Consider the following 27,034-nt stretch of genomic DNA (forward strand, 5'->3'; position numbering starts at 1 on the left):
GAAGTTTTTAATGTTTGATATTTTATCACTTTTATTATTATTAATAATAATAATATTATATGGGAGCCCCACAGAGTGGCTGAGGAAAGCCAGCCAGATGGGCAGGATATAAATAATAATAATAATAATAATAATAATAATAATAATAATAATAATTTCCTACAGTCATACCTTGGTTTTCAAACAGCTTAGTTCTTGAACGTTTTGTTTCCCGAACACCGCAAACCTGGAAATGAGTGTTCTGGCTTGCAAACTATTTTTGGAAGCTGAACGTCTAACAGGCCTTCTGTGGCTTCCAATCAGAAGCCGTGATTTGGTTTTCAAACGTTTTGAAAGTCAAAGAGATTCCGTTCGACTTCCAAGGTACGACTGTATATGCAGCAAAAGCACACCACTTTCCTCAAAAGAATCCCGGGAGCTGTAGTTTGCCCTGTTCGGCGCTACAATTCCCAGCCCCCTTAACGAAGGACAGTTCCCGGGATTCTTTGGCAAGAAGCTGTAAGATGATGAGGTGTTTAGAAGTCATCCTGTCAGCTGCAGTGCCCAGCAGATGGAAACACAGTGAAATTTCCTGCAATGTATCCTGCCCAGCCAGCCTGAACTGAATATAGGTTTGTCTAAGGCAGGGAAGACACCTGTGTCCCTGAGTAAGCCAAATAGGCGGTTTGGCAGTACGTTGGCCTGACCTTGAGATCACTGATTCAACACGCTCTGAACTGGTCACGATGTTCCCACTCTTCATTCAAAACTTCCCAGCAGTCATGCACTGAAATGTGAATCCAAACTTATGGCATTTAGTAGCTTGCATTGAAACGCTGCTTGCGTTTAAGAAGCAGCACCATTGATTTAACCCGCAGCTTATTTCTCCCCCGTGGTACAGGCAGGGGGAACCTGTGGCCTTTCCAAACATTGCTGGACCACAACCCCAACATCCTTGACAATTGCCCGTCTGGGCGGTGCTGTGTCACAGAAGTGTGCTGGTCGGTAATCGCACAGTTCAGAGTTAACGCTTTATTAGCAAAAGCACAAGCTTCACAAACTTGGTTGAGTGCCTCAGCTTCAGGATCTGTCCTTCCATTGAGCACTCAGGGCTGATTTCCTTCAGAATGGATAGGTCTGATCTTATTGCAGTCCATGGGACTCTCAAGAGTCTCCTCCAGCACCATAATTCAAAAGCATCAATTTTTCGGCGATCAGTCTTCTTTATGGTCCAGCTCTCACTTCTATACATCACTACTGGGAAAATCATAGCTTTAAGTATACGGACCTTTGTTGGCAAGGTGATGTCTCTGCTTTTTAAGATGCTGTCTAGGTTTGTCATTGCTTTTCTCCCAAGAAGCAGGCGTCTTTTAATTTCATGACTGCTGTCACCATCTGCAGTGATCATGGAGCCCAAGAAAGTAAAATCTCTCACTGCCTCCATTTCTTCCCCTTCTATTTGCCAGGAGGTGATGGACCCAGTGGCCATGATCTTCGTTTTTTTGATGTTGAGCTTCAGACCATATTTTGCACTCTCCTCTTTCACCCTCATTAAAAGGTTTTTTAATTCCTCCTCACTTTCTGCCACCAAGGTTGTGTCATCTGCATATCTGAGGTCACTAAAGCTTATACGCCATTAAAAAAATAGTCTTCAAGTTGCCACAAGGCTCTAAGGCTCTTCGTTGTTTTTTATTGAGGGGGGAAAACGTGAAAATAGTTCCTTAGTGACTGGGATCCACGAATGTGTATAGCTTTAAAAAATGGATTAGAGAAATTCAAGAAGGGTGAGGCTATAAACGGCTCTTAACCGTAATGACTCTGTGGTATTTCCACCATAGGGAGTGTTACTGTCTTGGAGTTGCTGGGAATCTCAGGACGGTGAGAGTTGTGGCCCTGCGGTCCTGCTTTTGGGCATCCCAGAAGCATCTCGTCGGCCTCCGTGAGAACAGGATGGATCCAGCCCTTCTGGCAGGGTGTTAACAGAATGCGGGCGTCCCTTGGCAACACGACGTTGTGCAAATTCCTGGTGACACTTTTCAGCGCCCGGCGCAAGAGCATTGGGAAACGAAGGCGACATTCACAAGGAAATTTGCAACAGCTAGGTGTTGGGGCGCAAGCAACACTTGCAAGAAGTCTCCCACTTGCGTTGCCTCCCCACTGTCGTGGATGTGCCTCTCCCTGGAAATAAATCCACCATAACGGGGTGTTTAAGGTGCGTGCCTTTATCTCCTTAGTAGATTGCTGCAAATTACATCACACACACATACAATATCCCAGGAACATTAAAAGCAGCAAAGACTCTTCTGTGAAGCTTGACCTATTTTCGAACCCCCCCACCACCACACCTGTTCCTATTTCCTTTTAATATAACAGAAGGGGAGGAAATGCTGAGCTGGGAGGGAGACTGCAAAGTGGATGATGGATTTCTTTTTTTAAAAAGCAGGGCCTCTGATTTAGCAGCGTCGGAAGGAGGCGGACCATGCTTGTGTGTCAGCGAGCGCCGCTTGGCGACAGCAGCCGCTGCTGCTGCAAGCCAGGGGGTGAGGCGCGTTTCCTTTCCTCTCCGCCTAACGGAGCGGCGGCTGGCGACGAGCGAGGCGCGCAAAGCGCAGGCAGCGAGGGGGGCTGCTGCAAACTCCCCTTTTCCTTCCTCCGGAGGATACCGAAGACCCTCGGCAGGGAAGGAAAAAGAAAGCCACAACAGCTGCAGCTCAGAAGGATCAGCCAGATCCTCCCTCCTAGGGCACAGAAGGCTCCCCCACCCACCCACGTCGCCACCAACAACATGGATCCTGCAACCCGGAGGACCAAGGCGGAGGACGCCGAGCAGCTCCCGCAGCAGCCGGAAGAAGAGGAAGAAGTGGATCCCAGGATCCAGGTAATGGCCAGGAGGGAGGAGGTTCGGGATCGTTTTCTTGGGGATCCGATTTAGCCTCCCCCCCCCCACACGCCCCTTCGCGGGGAGCGCACATGGTGGGCGCATCGACGGGGGGAAATCGGCGTGCGCATTTTGGGGAGGTTGCAGGGCCGGGCGCCTTTTATTGGGAAAGTGTGCGTGCGTGGCGCTCGTTTGCGCCTCTACGGCCGATTCTCCTCTCCCCTCTCCCCCCAAAAAAGCCGCGTGTAAATTCGTGAAAAAGGGGGAGGGGGCGTTGCCTGCCGCCATGCGCTCCCTCCACCCTTGGGAGCTTCATTAGATTTCTGCCAAGGTCCTTCTGCAGGCGGCAAAGCCAAGGGGCTCCGCCGATCTCTCCTTCGCAATTTCGCAAAGGGTGCTTTTGGTGAAAGAGGAGCAGCCTCTCCTCGCCGCCTTCCCTCTTCTCCCTTTCTAAAAAGCAGCGGCGGCGACGTGCAAGCGGCGAGAAAAACCCACACCCTGTTCTGGTGGCGGTCTCTCTCTCTCTCTGGCTCGGTCGTTGTCAGAGGGTCTGGCTCCTTGGGTTTTGGGATTGTTTTTTTAGGATGCCGTGCCAAAGGCAAGGGATCTGGCTCCGGGCGAGCGCTGGAGAGGAAGGGATGGGGGTGGAGAGGGGCTGTCGCCCAGGGATGCCACAGGCCGGAGCAGGTTGCGCTAGAGCGCTTTTGAAGGTCGTGGTGGCGTCTTGCAAGAGAGAAAGGCGGGGGAGAAGAGAGTGCTACCTTATAGTGGCTCAGTATTCCTACACTGTCTGGCAGCCACTGTCCGGGGTTTAGCCCCAAGGGGAGATGCCAGATTTCGAACCAGGAGCCTTCTGAATGCCAAACGGATGCTGTGCCACTGAACTAAGCCTTGCTTTGTTGTTGTTGTTGTTATTATTGTTGTTGTTATAATAATAATAATAATAATAATAATAATTATTTATACTCTGCCCATCTGGCTGGGTTTCCCCAGCCACTCTGGGCGGCTTCCAACAGAACACTAAAATACAATAACCTATTAAACATTAAAAGCTTCCCTAAACAGGGCTGCCTTCAGATGTCTTCTGAAAGTTTGGTAGTTAGTTTTCACTTTTACATTGGATGGGAGGGCATTCCACAGGGCGGGTGCCACCACCGAGAAGGCCCTCTGCCTGGTTCCCTGTAACTTGGCTTCTCGTAGCGAGGGAACCGCCAGAAGGCCCTTGCCGCTGGACCTCAGTGTCTGGGCAGAACGATGGAGGTGGTTTATTGTTGTTTGTTTATTTATGTACCACCTGTATCTTCCAAGGATCTCAAGGTGATGTACATGGTTCTCCTCCTCCCCATTTCATCCACACAGCAACCCTGTGAGGTAGACCAGGCAAAGAGCTTCATGGCCGTGTACGGATTTGAATCCCGCTCTCTCAGGACCTAGTCCAACACTCTATAACAGTGTTCCCCAACCTTGGGCCTCCAGCTGTTTTTGGACTACAATTCCCATCATCCTTGACCACTTGCTAGCGAGGGATGATGGGAGTTGTAGTCCAAAAACAGCTGGAGGCCCAAGGTTGGGGAACACTGCTCTATAACATCACACCACACTGGCTCCCTATAGTTTTAAAACCATTGACCACATTCCTGGCCGATATTGGCAACAGAATTGACCAACTGCAACCTTGTTTGCATACCACGAGCTTCAATTGTCTCTCTTTTACCAGGGTCAATCAAATATGCAATCTTGCTTGGACACTAGCTTCAGCTAAGCGTTAGACACTGAGATAATTGGTTACAACCAGAAGTGCATTAGTGCTTTGACGAAGATCCTGCTCTCAGTTTCAGTTACTGCCCCTCTCCGCTCTGCCGGTTCACAAATAGCGTCCCCTGCTATAAATGTCCCCCACACCTGCAGTACAGGAAAAGACAGTTCCTTGTCCCATCTCATCCAACAAGCAAGCTGCTTTGAAAAGCTTCAGGTGTGAAAGTGGCGTATGACTAAAATTATAAACGTATAACATCCCTGTCAATTTCACTGTTTAGGTTTTCTTCTTCTCCAAACTAAGATACAGTGGTACCTCAGGTTACATACACTTCAGGTTACATACGCTTCAGCTTACAGACTCCGCTAACCCAGAAATAGTACCTCGGGTTAAGAATTTTGTTTCAGGATGAGAACAGAAATTGTGCTCTGGTGGCGTGGTGGCAGCAGGAGGCCCCATTAGCTAAAATGGTGCTTCAGGTTAAGAACAGTTTCAGGTTAAGAACGGACCTCCGGAATGAATTAAGTACGTAACCAGAGGTACCACTGTACTACTATGTGTACTGTTTTGATGTTTTGTCTGTAGAGACAAGAAAAAACCCTATGCCCACGAAAACGACAATTCCTTCCTCTTGTCGGTTGTTTTTGCAGGGGTGAATGGGGTCATGGCATCATAAAATTATAGAGTTGGAAAGGGACCACACAGGTCGTCTGTTCTTATTCCCTGCAATGCAGGAGTTTTTCATCCGAGGTGAGACTTGAACCCACAACCCTGAGCTTAAAAGTCTTGTGCGCTACCAACTGAGCTATCCCAGCAGGGAAACTGTTTTCTTTCCCTCCCTCTCCTGTGACAGGTTCTGCAGATGTCCCCTCAGGAGAGAGGAGTAGCTGAGCAGCAGCTTCTCTGCCAGCAGGGACCAAAGAGATATTTCCGTCCATTTTTAACACATGAAAAAGTTCTAAAAATTCCTCTGTCTCAACAAATCAGGTGGGGGGGCAGAATGATGGGTGGAGAGTCAGAAAGGGTTTTTGGCTAAACAGGTAACATGAGCAGCTGTCCGTCTTCATTCCTACATAGCCACCAGTTGAGCTCAAAACCCGATCGAAGCGTGTTTAAAATGGCCTTTGTGCCTTTCCCATGCTTGCATACCGACAATCAGAGAGATGCTGCCAGATGTTTGAAATGTCATGTTGTTAAGCTGATACGTGAGGCAGAAAGTCCCTGGCTCAGATGTCTCCTGGCTCAAATGTCAGGAGGAGAGCTGTCTGCAAAATGAGGACCAAAAATGCTCTGGGCTCTCCTGCCGCCAGCAGAAATAAACACATAAAGAACATATCATACAATAACTCTGCACATACGGTTTGCAAAAGAATGAAAGACCATTATCCCCAGTGTTTGAAATTAGCCGGGCGCATTTTGCGACTGGGGATTGAGAGAATGCGAGCGCTTTGAGAAGTCTTGTCGCCAGGGTGGATTTGATTTAAATCAAATCGATTGAAATCACGATTTAAATCACTAGTCAGTAAGACTTGATTTAAATCATTTTTTTTTTGCAGAAAGACTTATTCTTTCTGGCATAATCTTAATTTTTACAACCAGATGAAGGTTTCATTTTTGGAATAATAAATTTCCAGAGTATTTTTTACAGTTATATGAAAAACTGCTGATTGGGTAGTACTATTAGAAATACATATAGACTGATAATTATGAAATTATTGTGCTGTTTAATAATTTAACTGTTTATATTTGGACAACTTTTCTGCTGTACTTTATTGGAAGGAGGAAAACAATCATTTCCTTAATAGCAATTTAAACAATTTATTTAACTGAAACAATAACATAGCATGTGTATCCATGTTTGTTAACTGATGTGGTTGAACAAGGTTTTTTCTGAAACAAACAAACAACTCAACAACCTTAGACTGAGTTTTAGCACACATGAAAAACTTAAAACATATCCTTATTTCCTGATAATAGCCTTTGGACTATAATGTAACTTAAATAGAAAACTATCTTTAGAAAGATTTTTCCTCCAAAAGCATTTTATTTTAAAAATCCAATTTAAATTAAGAAAAATCCAATTTAATTTTTTTTAAAAAATCAATTTATATTAAAAAAAAAATCTGATTTTTTTATTTTTTTAAAAAAGAATAATTGATTTTTATCCACCCTGCTTGTCGCCATGTATGGCATCTTGAGACTCAATAATAAAATGGCTGGCACTGAGAGCACAGGAGGGGAAATGTCTCCCTGCCTGACTCCAAAGTAAGACTGCACATAACTTTTTCTATCCTAGTTTCTACCACTGATTATCCCCTCTTCCTTCCCCCCATCTCTCCCCACAAGGCCTTTGACAGCAGTGTCTCCCACCTGTACGAATTGAAAGCACAGACATTATATGTATTATGTACCATTGTTATCCTTGAAAATAACAAAAAGACTGCTGTCTTATCTGGCAGCTCATTTGTCAGGATTACTGTCTCAAATGTAGGCGAAGCAGGGGACTGTTGTTAAGAGCCCATATAAATACTAAGTATTCCTGGGTCGAAATATTGGACCTACTGGAGAAATCTCCACATAGCCGTGAACCTTTGGCCAGGCATGCACTCTGAAGTCTTAGCAACCTCACAGGGTTGTTGTAGGCATAGCTGTCAACTTTTCCCTTTTCTTGCGAGGAATCCTATTCGGAATAAGAGAATTTTTGACAGCTATGGTTGTAAGGATAATAAAATGATATTTTTTTTGGGGGGAGGGAGAATTCTGTATGCCACCCCGAGCTCTGTGGAGAAGGAATGGGATAAACGTGAACAGTGGACGCTTGGGTTGCGAATGTGATCCGTGCGGGAGGCACGTTCGCAACCCGCTGCGCATGCGCGGGTCGTGATTTGGCGTTTCTGCGCATGCGCAAAGCGCGATTTAGTGCTTCTGCACATGCACACGCACTGAAACCCGGAAGTAACCCGTTCCCGTACTTCCAGGTTTGGCGCGGTGCGCAACCCGAAAACACACAACCTGAAGCGTCTGTAACCCGAGGTATGACTATAATACTTCAGTTCTTAATTTTAGCAGGGTTAGAAGAAAGGAAAAGGCGGCGAGGAATGGATACCTGGAATCTTAAACATGGGGGAAGAAAATCCATTTAATTCTCTCGAATTTGGATCTTGCCTGTCGCTAAGCGATGGTTTAGGCCTCTTTTCCTAAGCACTGTTTGTTCTTCCTCAGATGCACTTTTTCGCCCTTCTGGGAGAAGTTCAGTTCCCGATTTGCACTGATGACTTGCAAGTCATAAAGAGGAACAGCTTTGGAATTGAACTAGAATAACTCTTGAAAACATAACCCTCCGTTGCGGTCTTCAAAAGGTGTCCGAAGCCTCTCCCTCTTCCCTGTCCCCAAATCCGCCTCACCGCAGAGGCCCCGGCGCCGTAAATTTCGGCCTCGCAGTTAAAATACCTTCCACCCTTCCGTTTCCATTTCACATTCCAGCTGAGGCCCCTCTCCCCGGAATGCCAGATGACACTTAATAACCCGAGTCCATCCCAGCTCTGTCGGTGTCGTATTTCTCAACATGTGCTGTTTTTTTGGCTTTCTTCCAGGGGGAACTAGAAAAGCTGAATCAATCCACAGATGCTATCAATCGGAGAGAAACAGAACTCGAGGTACCATTTTTTAAAATCTTTGCTGCTTTGTATGAACACACATTCTTCTTGGAGATCTTGTATATACCGTATTTTTCGGTATAGGGCGCACCGGCCCATAGGGCGCACCTCGTTTTTTGGGGGGGAAATAAATTTTAAAAAAAATTATTTTCCCCGCCCCAGCCCCCAGAACAGGCTGCTATCCGCAAGCCTTGAGAGCACAGCGGGAACTCCTGCCGGGCGCGCAAGGCTTGCGGACATCTGCCCGAAGCACGGGGCGCGCTCCAGAGCTCACCCCGTGCTTCAGGCTGCAGGCTGCTGCCTGCAAGCCTTGCGCGCCTGGCGGGAACTCCCTCCGGGTGTGCAAGGCTTGCGGACAGCTTCCTGAAGCCTGGAGAGCGAGAGGGGTCGGTGCGCACCGACGCCTCTCGCTCTCCAGGCTTCAGCGAAAGCCTGCATTCGCCCCATAGGACGCACACACATTTCCCCTTCATTTTTGGAGGGGAAAAAGTGCGTCCTATAGGGCGAAAAATACGGTACATTTTTAAGGTTGTTATTATTGTTGTTTTTAAGAGAATGGAATTTGTTTGGATTTTTTGTCTTGGCCGCTTAACGAAAACAAAACACACACACACCAGAGAAACGGCAAAATAAAAATAAAATGTCTGCATGGACTAAGCCAGCAGACGAAGAGAAAGTAGGTCACACTTCTCCTGCTCAGACACTGAAATTGAATGACATTACTTTGTACAATGCTTTGAATTTCATTAGTCCTGTGATATCCTGCACCAAGGGATAAGGAGTGTAGTAATCAAAGTGGTAATTAATCCTATATGTAGGTATTCAAACAGTGCTTTTGAATTTGGCAGGGCTCCCTCCTCCTCTCTCTCTCCCTCCTGCAGCGCTTCCGCCAACGTTTGCGGGATCCTGAGATGCTGCTTCGAAATGAAAGAAAGACTTCTTATTATTTCTGCCAGATTTATATACAGCTTAATCAAAAACAACCTGGAAAAGTCCTAAGAAAATGCCAAAGAAGTCAACGGGCTTTAAAAACAGGAAGGCAAAATGAAAATATCAAAACGATCGTTAAAATGGATAGTTTTAAAATACGGATAGGCCGGATACAATTTTGCATCTGGATAGGCTCGCTTGGTTTTCTTTTTTAAAAAGAAGGTATCGAAAAAAGGATGGCAGCGCCTGCCTAATTTTTATGGGTGCAGCCACACCCAAAGGTGGATTTCTCACAAAAGCGGAATGCATACTTGTAAAAATCCCAGTTCCACAAGCACATAGTCTCAAAATGGATATGCTTGCGCCTCGCAACTTTGCTCATTGACAGTCAAAATGAGGAAAGGTTGGCGCAACAGATAGAAAGCCAAAAAATGTAGTAGTATATGTTAAGTAGGGACGCGGGTGGCGCTATGGGTTAAACCATAGAGCCTAGGACTTGCCGATCAGAAGGTTGGCGGTTCGAATCCCCGCAACGGGGTGAGCTCCCGTTGCTCGGTCCCTGCTCCTGCCAACCTAGCAGTTCGAAAGCACGTCAAAGTGCAAGTAGATAAATAGGTACCGCTCCGGCGGGAAGGTAAACGGTGTTTCCGTGCGCTGCTCTGGTTTGCCAGGAGCAGCTTAGTCATGCTGGCCACATGACCCGGAAGCTGTACACCGGCTCCCTCGGCCAATAAAGCGAGATGAGCGCCGCAACCCCAGATTCATCCGCAACTAGACCTGGTCAGGGGTCCCTTCACTTTATACGTTAAGTACTCTCAGAAAGGTTTGAAAAGGGGCATTTCTCTCTCTCCTTGTGGCAGCCGAGCACAGAACAAACAAGCCACAGAGTGGACCAGAATGTTGGGCTGTGGGAATATTTCTCCTCTGCCCCTCTGCCACCATTTTACAGATCGGGAGAGGATGAGCCACGTGTTTGACAGAACCGAAGGAGTATTGGGCATTCGCCTTAATGCTCTTTAGCAATCCTTGTACCCCTCTGCATGCAAAATGGATGGGGCCAGCCCTACCATTAGACAGAGTGAGTGCCATCAGAGGGCAGCAAGTTGTTAATTACGGGACTTGACCGTTATTGCCAGGGAAAGGGGAAGCTTGTAGGATTTTTCTGCCTCGGGTGCCAAAATATGTTGGTCGGCCTTGAGTACTCTGTGCCTCGACTTGAGGGAAAGGGCTGTGTGACATTTGCTGCTCTGCCTCGGGTAGCAAAATGTCTGAGAATTGAAGCTCTAACCTACTTCAGTCTGGCTGATCTCATTCCTGCAAGCTACGCTTTCCGTTTTTTGGAGCACAGAACTGAATCCAGATGTGGCTCTCCAGATGTTGGCAAACTACAGCTCCCATCAACCCCCGTCGGCAGAGTGCAGCTCCCCCTACCCGGGTTAAATTCATGCATCTTTCTGCTAGGATTGGTGGTATGAAGTGAATCTTAAGGCAGGGATGGGGAGCTTCAAGCCCTCCAGATGTTTGCAACGCCCACCATCCCCGGTTATTAGCTTTGCTGACTTTGGCTGATGGGTAGCGCGTGGGGCTCTTAATCTCAGGGTCGTGGGTTTGAGCCCCACATTGGGCAAAAAGATTCCTGCATTGTAGGATCTTTGGACTTGATGACCCACGTGGTCTTTCCAACTCTGCAATTCTATGACTCTATGAGTTGTTGTCCAACAACAACAACTGGAGGACCAATGTCTTAAATGATTTTTCTTGCTTCAGCTGCTGTTTAGAAATAACTGTTCACGAGATGTTCAGTATTGTGCTGCATATGAAACAACAATAACAACAATATCAATTTACATACCTGTCAGGGAACTGCCATCGGAGCCAGGGGGAGAGGGAGGGCTCCAGAGGGATTCCGGAGAGCGTCCCGGGAGGGAGAGAAGCAGCACATCTTCTGGGGAAGGAAATCAGCGTAGCACCAGTGGAGAAGGGGGGCAGATGGGGGTATCGGCGAGGTGGCTCCATGACTCCTCGCTGGGGACCAGCAGGGAGAGCATGGGTCCTCCGCTGCCCACACCCTCCCTGCGCAGAAGGCTTCCGCACAGGGAGAGTAGGCAGAGACTAGGCGTCAAAGAACTTCTTTGCTGGAAGAAGTTCAAGAAACGCCCACTGACGGATTCTGCCAGCGATTGAGACAGCCACGGGCGAGTGGCTGTCCATACAGAGAAGGTTCACTCAGGCAACCCAGCCAGGTGTGGCGCCGATTTACGCACGAGCAACCCCTAGAACCATTACAATACCATTATCAGAAGATCCCAGGGCAGTGTACAACATTAAAAACACATTACAGAACACCAGTGATAAAAACATAGTAAGAACATAATAAAATGCATGCTGACTGAAAGCAGGTAATAGCATTTTGTTTTGTTGGGGGGTAGAGAGAGGCAGCAATCATGTAGTTTTCTTTTCTTTTCCCCTTTTGTTCTGTGCTCCCGTTTGTCCGATATCTTGCATTTGTTGTTCCCTAGGCCATTTTGAAGGAAGCAACATAGCGCTTACTTAAATGCTCCTTTCCTGTCGCCTGGCCTTTTAAACTTTAGCTCCCTACCGCCAGCCAATGGTAACCGATGTTGTCAGTCAGGGACCTGGCAAAGGAGAAGAGGCTATTCTGGGCAGATGTCGCCAGTTCGGAGAAGAGGTCTCTTAATAAGTCCTCTGGGCACTGATCTCTGCAAACAAAGGGCAATTGAGGACACGGCTGTCTGTAATTTATGAATGTTGGGGGATGTTTTTGAGGCAGTGGGTCCCAGGTGAGAATTGCACGAAAGCACTAATTTGCCTCTCTCTAATGTATGCCAGTGTGGGACACGGATGGTGCTGTGGGTTAAACCACAGAGCCTAGGAGTTGCTGATCAGAAGGTCAGCGGTTTGAATCCCCGCGATGGGGTGAGCTCCTGTTGCTCGGTCCCTGCTCCTGCCAACCTAGCAGTTCGAAAGCACATCAAAGTGCAAGTAGATCAATAGGTACCGTTCCGGTGGGAAGGTAAACGGCGTTTCCATGCGGTGCTCTGGTTTGCCAGAAGTGGCTTAGTCATGCTGGCCACATGACCCGTAAGCTGTACGCCGGCTCCCTTGGCCAATAAAGTGAGATGAGCGCTGCAACCCCAGAGTTGGTCATGACTGGACCTAATGGTCAGGGGTAGGGGTCCCTTTACCTTTAATGTATGCCAGAATTTTGGTCAGTAGCGCCCTTGTGGGAAGGCAGAATAGCTAGAGGATGCATCCTTTGTACAGTGGAACCTCGGAAGCTCAATGCCTGTAAACTCGAACGTTTCGGCTCTCGAACGATTGAAAACCAGAAGGGATTGTTCTGGTTTTCGAATGATTTTCGGAAGCCGAACGTCCAGTGCGGCTTCCGATTGGCTGCAGGACGCTCCTGCAGCCAATGGGAAGCCGTGCCTTGGAAGTTGAACAGACTTCCGGAACCGATTCTGTTTGACTTCCTAGGTATGTCTGTACTGCTTTGCTGCTGTTTATATCCAGGTTACCAACCTTTCGAAGCCCCAGGGCATAGTTGGGTTTTTTTAGCGGTGCATTGGGAAACCTCTCTCCTCCCTCCCTCCAACCAGCCCTTCTCCCAGAGGCTGAAAGAGGCAGAGTGCTCACCCTTTTTCCAAGGTAAAAGTTGGATTCCGTCGAATTACTCTGAGCTTTAAAAAGCACATTCAGCTGAAAGAGGATGTGGGAACCAGTGGCACTTTTCCAGCTTCCTCTTTCAGCTCCACGTACTTTCCAAGGGAGAAAGTGGTAACCACTGTCTTCACCTTGTCATTGGGGTCTATGTGATGGTGGTTTTGAGGCCTTGTGTGTGCCAGGGGAAGATCTCAAGGGAGCCATGCCACCAACAGATACCACCTTGTTTAGCTAGGCATTCCTTTGCACCCTTTTCTGTGGCACGAGAGACCCGGAAGAGGTGGACCGATCTCTCCACGTCCTGCTCTTTGCAGAGCCATCATTATTCTAGGTCTGCATGAATTGTGATCCATCGGGCTGCATGCTTGATAAACCTGGCTTTGACGTCTGCAACTATTGGTTAAGAGTTGTGGGCTAGGGCGACTCTGGTTCAAATCCTCACTCAGCCATGAAATTCAGGGAACAATGGAACAATGTTTCACATGTGGTGGGAATGCCGACCTATGAAACAATTCTGGAATGAAATTTATGAAGAAATCAAAAAGATGTTCAAAATATCTTTCAGTAAAAAAACCAGAGGCATTCCTTTTAGGTATAATCACAAACGATATTCCCAACAATCAAAGGAAAGTATTCCTTTATGCAACGACAGCTGCCAGCATGCTTATAGCAAAAAACTGGAAAGGGAGAAAAATTTCATCAATGAAAGAATGGCAAATTAAATTTTGTGAATATACAAATCTGGCAAGACTCAAAGCATTCATAAGGGGACAATTGGACCAGGAATTATTAAAAGAATGGGGATGTGCTAAAGAGTATATGAAAAAACATTGTTCTGGAGTAAGCATATCGGTATGTAATGAATGGTGCTTTACAGGGTTAAAGAAAAAGAAAAATGGTGTAAAAAGTACAAAGATGGAAGTAATCTACATTAGACACAACAATACAGTAAGAGTAAAAATTTTGAGGTCTTAGAACAAAGGAAGGAAGTCAATATGTGTATATGTCTGTATTGACTAGATTAGAGTGATGATATGGTTTTATTTGTAGATGTATACTTTTTTGTCTTGTTTTTTGTCTTGTTTTCCTTTTTTTGTATGTTCTGTTTTTCTTTTTTGTTTGTATAGTATTATTTGGATTCAATGTTTGTAATTCTTGTTATGATTTTGCATTGAAAATAAAATAATAATAAAAAGAAATTCAGAGTGCTCTTTGAACAGTTGCACTCTCTCTCAGCCTAACCTACCTCCAAGGGTTGTCGCGAGGGGTGTTAGAAACTCAGATATATAAGCCAGGGGCCACATCGCTCCTGAAGCCAGGGTTGCAGTCACCAAATCAGAACAACTCGTTGCCGTTTTTGTGACAGGTGGCTCGAAAGTCACATTTTTTCCATTACGACTTTTTGGTTCCTGAAATGGATTCTGATTGTGCAGATAAAATATAATGGATAGAATTCCACAGGATGTGTTGCTGGTTAGTGTGAAAACAGTCGAACGTTTTTGAGGATCCCCAGGAATGCGTCTCCAGATGGTGGGAGACATCTGGTGCCATCCTGGCATCTTCACTTGGTTGTAAGTGGGTGATAGGTAAAGGTAAAGGGACCCCTGACCACTAGGTCCAGTCGTGGCCGACTCTGGGGTTGCGGCGCTCATCTCGCTTTACTGGCCGAGGGAGCCGGCGTACAGCTTCTGGGTCATGTGGCCAGCATGACTAAGCCGCTTTTGGCGAAACAGAGCAGCGCATGGAAACGCCGTTTACCTTCCCGCCGGAGCGGTACCTATTTATCTACTTGCACTTTGACATGCTTTCGAACTGCTAGGTGGGCAGGAGCAGGGACCGAGCAACGGGAGCTCACCCCGTCGCGGGGATTCGAATCACCGACCTTCTGATCGGCAAGTCCTAGGCTCTGTGGTTTAACCCACAGCGCCACCTGCGTCCCTTAAGTGGGTGATAGCCAGCTGCAAAATGTGCCTGGAGAATTTTAAGTGCTGGTCGTGAGGATAAAATGCTGCTAGGGTAGGAGAACCACGAGTGCCGTTATGACGTCCTTCAAAGAAAGGTGGAATATATAAATCCCTGCATTTGGTAGACCACAGTACAAGACTGACAAGTCCTGTTAGATCTGGGGAATTGTGAGTTGTGCAGGCCTTCCTCATTGCTACATCTCTTACTGCCTGCGATAGGCTACTCTGTGGCAACTTCCAGCACTTCCCAGCACATGTGAAGTTGTTGTCAGCTTCTGCCGCTATGTGCTGGACGCCACTTTCAGTGCGCCACGGCTCGCTTGCACATTGAGGGTGATTTGAGATCCTGTATCAAAATCATTGGCTGTGCAGAACCGACAGTCGTGGCAGTATAGTTACTGGTTTGCTTGTTTTTCTTACCTATTTTGTGTTTTCGTTTTGGTATTTCAGTACTGTGAACCGCCCTGAGATCTACGAATTAAGAGCGATATACAAATTTCATGAATAATGGTAGTAATTTACATGGTGGAAATGATTTCCATGACATGTAAATCCAAGAATCGGTGGCTGATGCATGTATGTTCTCCTGTTAAAAAAAACAAAGGCTTGGCTAGCAGCCTGCAAAGTCAATATCTTTGGCATCCTCAGTTCTGCAAGACGATAAATAGCATCCTGTATCCTCTCTGCCCAATTGTTTATGGCCCCCTGGAGCGCTCGCTGCTCCTCCGATGACTTGAAGCGTGCTGCGGTGGTCTCAGCAAGGTAGAGAGCAAATGGATTGAAAGGCACTGGGCTATTGATGGTTTTGTATAAATTAATCTATTGCTTCTTAATGAGCCTTTGATTGGGCTTGGTTAAAATCCATAACTCCGTTGGCACAAAGTGCAGAGCCCAGCGCTAATGCTGCAGCCAAGGATTATGGAGGTCCTCCGAGGGATTTTTAATGCGCGGCTTTGTCTGGTGTTCCTGCTCATGATTGAAGCCTTTGTGAAGTGAACTCTTCGCTAATACTGTTTTAAGACCAGCGAGCGCTGCTTTGCCACATCAGCAGTGCTCTGGCTTTGTGTGTGTGGACGCGATGGCTTTTTGATATGAAAGATCTTCCCTCTGATAGTCAGCCCTGTTGCAAACGGGGTGTGGGGGTCTCACCACCCCTTTTTAGCCAGGCCCTGGCAGGCTGGTAAAAAAAATAAAAAATAAAACAGCAGGGTAGTAACTTGAGTGCTTATTTGCAAAGCTCGAAACGGAGGGCAAAGCTTGTTGTTGTTTAGTCGTTTAGTCGTGTCCAACTCTTCGTGACCCCATGGACCAGAGCACGCCAGGCACTCCTGTCTTCCACTGCCTCCTGCAATTTGGTCAAACTCATGCTGGTAGCTTCGAGAACACTGTCCAACCATCTCATCCTCTGTCTCCCCTTCTCCTTGTGCCCTCAATCTTTCCCAACATCAGGGTCTTTTCCAGGGAGTCTTCTCATGAGGTGGCCAAAGTATTGGAGCCTCAGCTTCAGGATCTGTCCTTCCAGTGAGTACTCAGGGCATTTCCTTCAGAATGGAGAGGTTTGATCTTCTTGCAGTCCACGGGACTCTCAAGGGTCTCCTCCAACACCATAATTCAAAAGCATCAATTCTTCGGTGATCAGCCTTCTTTATGGTCCAGCTCTCACTTCCATAGCATGACATGAATTGTGCATAAGCAGTTGATACTGGTGGTTAAACATTTGCATAGCTTGGAAGGGAAAGCAGGGCTGGGAACTCAACCCAACCCCTTAGCCCTGGGAGGTCAAACTTCCATTGGCACCAGTGCAAGTTTTCCCTTCCAAGAATTTATTTTGGGGAGGGTCATTGGGACCACGAAGAGGGGAAAGGGTTAACCAGCCTGATGCTGGTTCAGACCAAACGCAGTGTTCTCATTTGTGGCAAGCGTTTAGTGATGCTTTGAACGTGAGCTGTGGCCCATATTTATGTATCCCTTTGCTGTACTTGAGAGCATAAAGTTCACGGGCACTGCTTGTAAATGCTGATCTCCGAGAACTAAGACTTAGTAATGAAGCTGTGTGTGTTTGGCGGGGGGAGGAGAGCAGGAAATGATTCTTGCTCATGCATGCATACTGAATTGGGAATAGGAAGGGTCACAGTGTGCACTTACACATAAATATCTTAGTAATCTGCAATTCAGTTGATGCTATGTATCATGCGTTTGACCTCCCAAGTTTTATATTATCCTCTTCAGGGTTAGAATCATTGAGTGGGAAGGAACCACGAGGGCCTTCTGGTCCAAACCTTTGCAATGCAGGACTTTCTCCCCCCAAATAATTTTTTAACATTTGATTTTAAAAAGTATAAACATACAACATAAAATAGTTCCGAATCCAAATATTGAGATTACTCTGAATCTCCTGACTTCCCCCCATCCCTTCCCTGGGTCCTAACGGGATTACTATTTACAGCTGCGTATCAATACTTCTCCGAATTTTTCATCCTAAATTATCCCTACTTTCCATTACTTTACAAGTGTGGTTAAAATCCTGCTAACAGTGGACTTGTAAATACCGTATTTTTCGCTCTGTAAGATGCACCAGACCACAAGACTGTTTTTGGAGGAGGAAAACAAGAAAAAAAATATTCTGAATCTCAGAAGCCAGAACAGCAAGAGGGATTGCTACGCAGTGAAAGCAGCAATCCCTCTTGCTGTTCTGGCTTCTGGGATAGCTGTGCAGCCTGCATTCGCTCCATAAGACGCACACACATTTCCCCTTACTTTTAGGAGGGAAAAAGTGAGTCTTATAGAGCAAAAAATACGGTAAATTATAAATTTTCCCCATTCCTTATTAAAGTTCTTCTCTTCTTGATTTCTGAGCTTTCCAGTTAATTTTGCCATTTCGGCATATTCCATCAACTTTGTTTGCCATTCACAATGCAACAACACTCATTCACTGTTCTTAACATATCAACACACTAGTTAAAATGGAATCCTTTAAAAGCTGACTGCAGTAAACGAAACTGACTGAGGACCACATATCCCCACTTAACTGGTTTTTCAATTGGGCTGATCCACTCACTTGTCCCGCCGTCCGTGACCTTGTAGTTTGAACCAGAATTTGCTGCAAGGTGGGCCAGCCTGGAAACAAAAGGAAAGGGGGACGGAATTAGATGATTTGTTCTGCTTTTAAGAAAACAGAATGCTGCACACAATGGCAATGAAGGAAGGAAGGAAATATTTAATGGCCCATTGAGGTGGGACAGCTGGTCAAGCGCTGGGAGGCCTGTAGCAGAGCAGCTGGGAGCGATGGCAGAATGACTCTGGAGCTTTGAGCCGATGAATAAGGCGCTTTGGCCAGAGTATGTCAAAGCTCTTCCAATTGTAGGGCAGATGTAGCCTAACAACCACTCGCCGGGGTTCATGTTCTTGGCAGCGTAGCGCAAGGCAGAATTTGAGACCTTCCCTTGCGCGGTTTAGAACAGCTGCCCCTGTGATTGGGGAAGTTGTTGAAAAATCACTGGAGAAGTTGAGAATCGTGTGAATGCATCACAAACGTTAGCAACATAGGGAGCTGCCTTAGGCAGAATCCATCTAGTTCAATATTGTTCACACTGGCTGGCAGCATGGTTTGAGGCAGTGTCCTTCCCAGGAGATGCTCACAGCCCACCCATTCTCTCTGGTCTTGCCAGTGGCGTACCATGGGTTGCCAGTGCCCGGGGCCATGCAGAGGAAAAGACAGAGTGTGAATGCACATTCAGCTGCCTAACGGTGTCCGTGTCACCCAGGAGATGGCAGCCGCAGAGATAAGAAAAGAAGAGTCATTCCATTGCCTGGAGAGGTCACTTCCTGGTTCGCATGCAGCAGCCGTTTTCAATGGAGCCCAGTGACAGGCACACTGAGCTGTACTGAGGCAGCACTGGGTGTTGAAATATTGCACCCCTAACAATTTTGTGCCTGGGGCAATCGCCCCTGTGCCCCCTGACTAGGCCACTGGAGAGTCTATATCAGACAGTGGCATTTCAAATTTCTCAGTGGTAATTCTGAGAAAGCCCCTGGGAGAGCATTTTCAGACTCTCTGAAGAGTCTTTAACATGAAGATGCTCAAAATTCCAAAGGGGAGACTCCAATGAGAAGTTGGAATTTATTTGCAGACTTGATGTGATCATTTCTAAGCTCAACATAGACTAGGGTGTGGCTGCAGAAAGCCATTATCCTTCTTAAAGGGGTCCATGTACACATCTGGTGCCTTCCAGATGTTTTGGACTACAACTCCCATCAGCCCCAGTCAGCAGAGCTTTGCCAGTTCATCTTACATTGGGAATAAGTTACCCTTTGCAGTTGCACAGTTGGGAAAGGGGCTGTGAGAATGGCTCCTAATGTTTTTTTTTTTGGGAGACCCAAAGCCTGACGTCTTGAAACAGGAATATTGGCCTTACTCTGACTATTTAAACATTTAAAGTAAAGGGACCCCTGACCATTAGGTCCAGTCGTGACCGACTCTGGGGTTGCGGCGCTCATCTCGCTTTATTGGCTGAGGGAGCCGGCGTACAGCTTCTGGGTCATGTGGCTAGCATGACTAAGCCGCTTCTGGCAAACCAGAGCAGTGCACGGAAACGCCGTTTACGTTCCTGCTGGAGCGGTACCTATTTATCTACCTGCAATTCGTGCTTTCAAACTGCTAGGTTGGCAGGAGCAGGGACCGAGCAACGGGAGCTCACCCCGTTGCGGGGATTCGAACCGCCGACCTTCTGATCAGCAAGTCCTAGGCTCTGTGGTTTAACCCACAGCGCCACCTGCGTCCTGATTTAAACATTTAGTGCTGGATTAATAAAGCCAATTGCAAGCTAGAGCCTACCCAGCTTCAAAGCCGGCTTATATTACAGTCAACAATTTATTCCTTTCTACTGGGGTAATGGGCTGTCAACAGAATCCCAATCCCTGCCTTGTGGGTTGTCAAGAGGATAATGGAGCTTCTCCGCTATATGAACCCCGGGAAGAGAATAAATTTCACTCCCATGCTTGCCTGCCACATAGCTGAGAATTGAGCGCTGTGTATCTGAAAACCTGTCATCCTGTGAAGGGCAGGAGAATCATCTTTGTCTGACTTTCAGGCCTGGAATTCAAAATTTGGGATATCTGGAGGGATGTGTGGATGGGTGTAACATTTGCTTTGTTGCTGCTGCTTTAAATCACTGTGTGGTTTAAAAGGGCCTTGAAATCTGTCTGGTTTCTCTTTCTTGAGACAGCATGTTACATCCATCATGAGAGGAAGTCATCCTGGTATACTGGGGACAGAATTATCAGCCGTTTTTTGCTACTCAAAAATCCTTTTCTCGCCCAAGAGCAGGTTTTGTTTGTCCTTGTCTATTGATGTATATTAAATACAGGCTAGTACTTGAAATTATTGGAAAAACGAAAGTGCTTATAGTACACCCAAGTCTTTAATTTCACAGAAAGCCCCATCTTATTTAATAGGATTAAGCTGCTCACAGTAGGGTTATACCCAGCCACCAACGCTCCAGAAAGTACATATTATGGTCCTCCTGTCTTGTTTTCCTGTCCTATTTTTGCAGCTGCTCAATTATAAAAGCTGATGTCATCCTAGCACGTAGTTCTTAAAGAGAGTCAGAAATAAGCTTTTAGAGACGTCGGTTATAATTAAAACGTTTGCTTCACCAGTAAATGAAACCTTGTGTTGCTAATTATCATCCTTTTCTGGCTTGCTGTTGGGATGTTAGACTGTTTGTGTGTGTGTTAATCCTTGCAAGGAATTGTAGAGTTGGAAAGAACCACAAGAATAATCTATTCCAACCCCCTGCAATGCAGGAATCTTATGCCCAATGTGGGGCTTGAACCCACAATCCTGAGATAAAGAGTCTACATGCTCTGTTGACTGAGCTATCCCTCAGAAGAAATGGTTACTCTTCAAAGCTGGAGTTAGATAGACAACAGCTCCATGCTGCTTAGTGGACGATGCCATTGGAGAGAGATTTCTGGGGTCCCCTACTTTGCCACCTGTGTCAGTCGGAACTTCTTTTCTGGTATTTATAGCACAGATTATGGAAAGATGTTGCTAACAAATACATAGGTAAAGGTAAAGGACCCCTGGATGGTTAAGTCCAATCAAAGGCGACTATGGGGTTGCGGAGCTCACATCACTTTCAGGCTGGCATTTGTCCACAGACAGCTTTTTGGGTCATGTGGCCAGCATGGCTAAACTGCTTCTGGCACAATGGAACATTGTGATGGAAACCAGAGTGCACGGAAACGCTGTTTACCTTCCCGCCACAGCGGTACCTATTTATCTGCTTGCACTGGTGTGCTTTTGAACTGCTAGGTTGGCAGGAGCTGGGACGGAGCAACGGGAGCTCACCCCATTGTGGGGATTCGAACTGCCAACCTTCTGATCGGCAAGCCCAAGAGGCTCAGTGGTTTAGACCACAGCACCACCCACATCCTAATTAGATAGATAGCTAGATAGTAAGTACAAAGTATATAACTATTATAACCTCACCACTTGTGCCATGCAGTGGTGCAGCGTATTTACATCATGTCATGAACAGCCCAGTCATTCTTACCATACTGACACAACTGGGCTTCCTGCTCCCCGATGAATCATGCATCCAGCATCTTCCTGTGCCAGGCAAAACTTTGGGTGGAGTGAATGGGGAACTTGAGAATGATGTAGTCAAGCACTGATTTCCCTAGATATTGGGAGGGATAGACACAAAGCACTGGGCTCCTGTTTCTAGTGGCAACCTTGCATTTGTTGTCATCCTACCTGGTAGCAGACTAAACTACATCACAAGAGTATTGTGACATCATTACTGCCATCCCAGCCAGACTTTGGAGCAGATGGCCAGGACCCCACCCCATGGGCAGGAGCGTCCCCCTTGAGGTGGTGAGAAAGCTACAAACAACATTCTGCTTGACGGTTGAGTTGGTATGGCAGCTAGTGAGTTATGGGGCAAGGCCAGCAATCGCGTATTCACTTGTAATGGTATAAAATACCACTAAACAGGCATATAGGAACAGCAGGTTGTTGCAGCCCAATCCGTCTTGTGTTTAGGAAACATTGCACTGAGGTGACACACATTAAACCTAGATTGCTGTTCGTTTAAAAACGCTGGTACCATTAATATAAATTCAGCAGTGTAAATGTTTTGATGGATGTAACAATGGATTACAGAATGGTTTAGTTTATGTAAAATATGCAAGGATGTTGGGTAAGCAAAATGAACCACCGAAAGAGAAGGCAAGGCATTGATTTAAGGTTGTTTAAATGAATATTTTGAAATGTAATTCAGAAAATTTAATTAAAAAATTATATACAAATAAGCCTAGATTGCATTCCATTGAAGGTGACACAATCAAGTTACAATGGAGATATATATATATGTCACGGTTTTTTAAATGTTTTCTTTTTCGTTACAAAACTAATAGTCCCCAAACAAATATTACAAATATGGTCACAGCTGAAAGGACATTATCAGTTAGTGCTAAGGGGGAAAAGGGCCCCAGAATCACTCTGAAATTTCTAAAAGTTGAAAAAAATCACCCTGCAAAAACCATTTGTTTCTTTTGAGGAATACAGAAATCCATGTCCGGTTTTTTTTTAAACTTGAGAGGGTTTGACCTCTGTTCAAATCTAGTTGGCATTGCCGGCAAAAGTTGGTAGATATTATATACACATATTGGACATTTATCTAAGGCTTTCACTGTCACAATGATCTTTATTTACTCTCCAGAAATTTGAACGGCACACGTTTTCTTATTTACTCCAACAGCCGTGATCCTCAGGGTTCCTCCATGTTTTTCAGGATGGGCAGGCTTAGTGAATTACAACTACGAGAATCGTCTCCTGACACCTTTTTGCTTCCCTTCGCTGTTGCAGGATGCGCGCCAGAAATTCCGCTCCGTCCTGGTTGAGGCTACAATAAAACTCGATGAGCTAGTGAAGAAGATTGGGAAAGCTGTCGAAGACTCGAAACCCTACTGGGAAGCTCGGAGGGTTGCCAGGCAGGTAAGTCGAAAAGCCTTCGCTATTAAGCGGGGAGGGTGTGACTCTAGCCACACACTTTAGCCTGCTTTGGAGCATGGTTGGCAGCTTCATATACTGCAATTGTTCTGCGCTGGCTTTGGTCCTGGCTTGTATTAAGGGTGTGATCTTGGCTTATTCTCTCGGTTTGTGGAGCCAGAATTCCCCGGTTTGGACAGAACGAAGAACTGGTTGCATACAAGCCAGGAACTTCGAGCCAAAATTGAAGGCTTGGCCCCAATACTCATTCCTAGCTTTATAAACCATAGTGAATTATCATCCAGATCTGCCCACCAAGAGTACAGTGGTACCTTGGTTCTCAAATGGCTTGGCTCCTGAACGCCGCAAACCCAGAAGTGTTCTGGTTTGCGAATGTTTTTTGGAAGCCAAACATCCGACGTGGCTTCTGCTTGAGTGCAGGAAGCTCCTGCAGCCAATTGGAAGCCGCGCCTTCATTTTCGAACGGTTTCAGGAGTCGAATGGACTCCTGGAACGGATTATGTTTGAGAACCAAGGTACCACTGTACTTTGATAAAATCACAATTTTATTGTTAATAAATACAGTAAATGGACTAAAGTACAAAGATTCACAAAATGTTTAGGGGTATGGTTTTCGAACGGTTTCGGGAGTCGGAACAGACTCCCAGAACAGATTAAGTTCAAGAACCAAGGTACCACTGCACAAAGATGCTGTTTATATTGTGCGATGTGTAAGCATTTGACAAATATCATTGTGAATGTTTCAACTGTGCGTAATGGTCGCGGGACTGATGACACCGTTTTTCTCCTTCTGTACCCTCTCCGGCTGCTTGTAAATATCACCCACGCGCAAGTAAACTCTGAAAGGACTTGCTCTGTTCTCTTCCCCTGTCCCCACTAATAATGATCTGTCAGATCCTTCCAAAAACCTATCTGCGTTCCTGTGATTCCCAGCAATTGCGTCAGAGCACAACTAATTATCGGTCTTGGGATTTCCATCTCTTTGTTCTGATTTTTAAAATCCCGGATGCGCAGAAGCTCGAATTGTAAATCGATTTAAAAAAGCATGTGGGTGTGTTGTAATTTGAAGACGTTTGGGCGTTGCTTACTCACGGGCTTTTGGGGTTGCTATGGAAACTGATGGCAAGCTAAAATATGGAGGAGTTTCTCTCTCGCACCTTCTCTTTCTGTGGTCTTGAACCAAAAAGGAGAACAAAAATTTCTGGTGGCATTGCTTAAAAGTGACTGTTTGTGGCTTAGGGTGTGAAAACAAATGTGACTGGACATGGCTGTGTGGCTGCTTTGTGATCATCATATTGTGACAGGCTGACTGTTTTTAAATTGCCTAATAGTGACTGAGATGGCTTTCTTTTCTTACCATACCCCCCTTGATCCAGTTTTGATTTTATGACCAGCAGACAGTATGGCTAGACTCAATGGTGCATTGAGTGGAACAATGATATTCAATGGTGCAATTGTAGTTAATGCCCTCGGTTCGTTCTCTTGTAATGATTAGGAAAAAAGCACTCCATCCTCAGGCCTTTCACTTTTGTGAGTCATGGGGCCAGCTCTCATGACCCCACATTCTGGAATTATTTGCAGTGTGTGCTGATTTCTCTTAGGAGCAGTGAGCGATGAAGCAGTCGGGTGGCTGCGTCACAATGGAATCTAAGCCTTGGTTATTACTAATGGGAAGGTGAGCTGGGATCTGGGCTTGTAGTCCGAGACAGGTGGCTCTTTCTATAAACCGTCAGCTGGCTTGACAAAGCTGAATTGGGTGGGAGCTCCTCAAAGTCATCTTCTTACCGGCTTATAAATTGCTTTTCATGCTTGTTTGTGGTCCTAGTCTGAAGGAAAGTGATTAGGCTCGTTGACAACCCAAACATACTTGTCAGCAATTCTTTTGCTCCGATCATGTTTGTAGCTTACACTGGAGCACTGTTTGGGCAGGGTGCAGCTTGCAAAATAAATAAATAAAAAAAGAGGGTGGGACTAGATGTCCTTTGGTGGTCCCTTCCAACTCTACAATTCTATGAAAAAGGCTTGTGTGGCTAAGGTAGAATAATGAGCTGCTGCAAAAAAAGGTAAAGGTAAAGGACCCTAGACGGTTAAGTCCAGTCAAAGGCGACTATGGGGTTGCAGCGCTCATCTTGCTTTCAGGCCGAGGGAGCCGGCATTTGTTCACAGACTTCTTTCTGGGTTATGTGGCCAGCAGGACAAAACTGCTTCTGGCGCAACAGAACACCGTGACAGAAGCCAGAGCGCATGGAAACACTATTTACCTTCATGCCACAGCGGGACCTATTTATCTACTTGCACTGGCGTGCTTTCAAACTGCTAGGTTGGCAGGAGCTGGGACAGAGCAATGGCAGCTCACTCTGTCGCGGGGATTCGAACAGGCGACCTTCCGATTGGCAAGCCCAAGAGCCTCAGTGGTTTAGAGCACAGCACATTGTTCCTGACACACACACGCGTAGTAAACCCAGCCTGTGTTGGCTATCCCTTTGCTAATTCCGGAGCTGCTCTTTGACTTTGTTGCACTTTTCGGATGTTATGTGACTGCGTGGAGAAGGGTGTGGAGCGGAATTGCACACAATTCAAGTTACAAGAAAGGCAATTCTGACTAGACATCAGGAAGAACTTTCTGACAGTAAGAGTTGTTTGACGGTGGAATGGTCTCATAGAATCATAGAGTTGGAAGAGACCACAAGGGCCATCGAGTCCAACCCCCTGCCAAGCAGGAAACACCATCAGAGCACTCCTGACATATGGTTGTCAAGCCTCTGCTTAAAGACCTCCAAAGAAGGAGACTCCACCACACTCCTTGGCAGCAAATTCCACTGTCGAACAGCTCTTACTGTCAGGAAGTTCTTCCTAATGTTTAGGTGGAATCTTCTTTCTTGTAGTTTGGATCCATTGCTCCGTGTCCGCTTCTCTGGAGCAGCAGAAAACAACCTTTCTCCCTCCTCTATGTGACATCCTTTTATATATTTGAACATGGCGATCATATCACCCCTTAACCTCCTCTTCTCCAGGCTAAACATGCCCAGCTCTCTTAGCCGTTCCTCATAAGGCATCGTTTCCAGGCCTTTGACCATTTTGGTTGCCCTCCTCTGGACACGTTCCAGTTTGTCAGTGTCCTTCTTGAACTGTGGTGCCCAGAACTGGACACAGTACTCCAGGTGAGGTCTCCCTCGGGAGGTTGTGGGTTCTCTTGCTTTAAGGTTTCTATCTGTCATGGATGTTTGGATGGCTATCTGTCATGGATGCTTTAGCTGAGATTCCTGCATTCCAGGGGATTGGACTACAGTGGTACCTCGGATTACAGATGCTTCAGGTTACAGACTCCGCTAACCCAGAAATAGTACCTTGGGTTAAGAACTTTGTTTCAGGATGAGAACAGAAATCGCTTGGCGGCGGCAGTGGGAGGCCCCATTAGCTAAAGTGGTACCTCAGGTAAAGATAGTTTCAGGTTAAGAACAGACCTCCAGAACGAATTAAGTTCTTAACCCAAGGTACCACTGTATATGGTCCTTGGGCAATTCTATGATTTTAAGTGTAGAAATTGAAATTGTTCCATGATTCTACATCCAACATTCATGTGTCCATAATAAGCCCCCACGCATATATGACTGAACACAACAGAACATCTGTTGGGTGTCCTGAAAAACCAGAAATTCTGATTACATTCAAAAGTGATTCCAGCTCTGATTTTAAAAACTATTCTCAACAAAAAAAAAAAATCCACATGTTAAAAGCAGATCCGGTCTAAAGTTACATCCATACCATGCATTTAAAGCAGGTGGGTCCCTCCAAACAATCCTGGGAACTGTAGTGTCTTAAGAGTGCTGGGAATTGTAGGTTTGCAAGAGGTAAATTATAGTTCCCAGGATTCCTTTGGAGGAAGTCATTTCCTTTAAACATACAGTCAGTCGATCATTTGAATCACCAGTGCCATCCTCAGAGTCGTTAAAATTTCACTTTTTGCTTTTTTGGAACTTGCGGTAAACTACGCGACTGTACAGATTTGCCCCGTCTTGCAAAAACACTTCTTGGCAAGAGCTGCGAGGAAGGATGAGTTCTGAGAACAAAAATCCTATGTCTGTGAAAATGGGGCAGAGTTGGATTCATGTTTGGCCGGCCGCCACGGAGTCGGTGACAAGCGAAAGAGCTGGCGTAGTTCAGCACAAT

At 46.1% G+C, this 27,034-nt stretch overlaps 3 protein-coding genes across 31 annotated transcripts in view; 2 read left to right on the forward strand and 1 right to left on the reverse strand.

The window, feature by feature from the left end:
• METTL6 (methyltransferase 6, tRNA N3-cytidine) overlaps positions 1-2,190 on the forward strand; it is a 30,868-nt gene extending 28,678 nt beyond the window's left edge. The window contains exon 7 of the transcript XR_013978044.1: positions 1,818-2,190. The gene's annotated coding sequence lies outside the window, so the exon portion shown is untranslated. The remainder of the gene's footprint in view (positions 1-1,817) is intronic.
• Positions 2,191-2,422: 232 nt separating this feature from the next.
• SH3BP5 (SH3 domain binding protein 5) overlaps positions 2,423-27,034 on the forward strand; it is a 49,276-nt gene continuing 24,664 nt past the window's right edge. Inside the window, exons 1-3 of one of the 2 annotated variants that reach the window (XM_080974862.1) lie at positions 2,423-2,857; positions 8,207-8,269; positions 22,721-22,849. In XM_080974862.1, the coding sequence (XP_080830988.1) occupies positions 2,459-2,857; positions 8,207-8,269; positions 22,721-22,849 (591 nt within the window). In that variant the 5' untranslated portion in view covers positions 2,423-2,458. Of the gene's footprint in view, positions 2,858-8,206; positions 8,270-21,678; positions 21,770-22,720; positions 22,850-27,034 lie in introns of those variants that run through there. The other variant, XM_080974863.1, reaches the window with a different exon arrangement.
• On the reverse strand, positions 8,786-21,544 carry LOC308459522 (uncharacterized protein). 28 transcript variants are annotated; one of them, XM_080975130.1, is made up of 5 exons: positions 21,405-21,544; positions 17,906-17,964; positions 11,799-11,919; positions 11,052-11,141; positions 8,786-9,183 (listed from the first exon to the last, which is right to left on the reverse strand). In XM_080975130.1, exons 1-4 carry the CDS (start codon positions 21,447-21,449, stop codon positions 11,055-11,057), a joined length of 312 nt encoding a protein of 103 aa, XP_080831256.1. In that variant the 5' UTR covers positions 21,450-21,544; the 3' UTR covers positions 8,786-9,183; positions 11,052-11,054. The 28 variants fall into 28 exon arrangements, 7 of the variants coding, with proteins under 7 accessions (XP_080831256.1, XP_080831257.1, XP_080831254.1 ...); XM_080975131.1 differs by having other exon boundaries at positions 8,786-9,186; XM_080975128.1 differs by having other exon boundaries at positions 11,052-11,144.

This window comes from Podarcis pityusensis (assembly GCF_964106645.2).
Source record: "Podarcis pityusensis genome assembly, chromosome: 12".
Taxonomy (NCBI): domain Eukaryota; kingdom Metazoa; phylum Chordata; class Lepidosauria; order Squamata; family Lacertidae; genus Podarcis; species Podarcis pityusensis.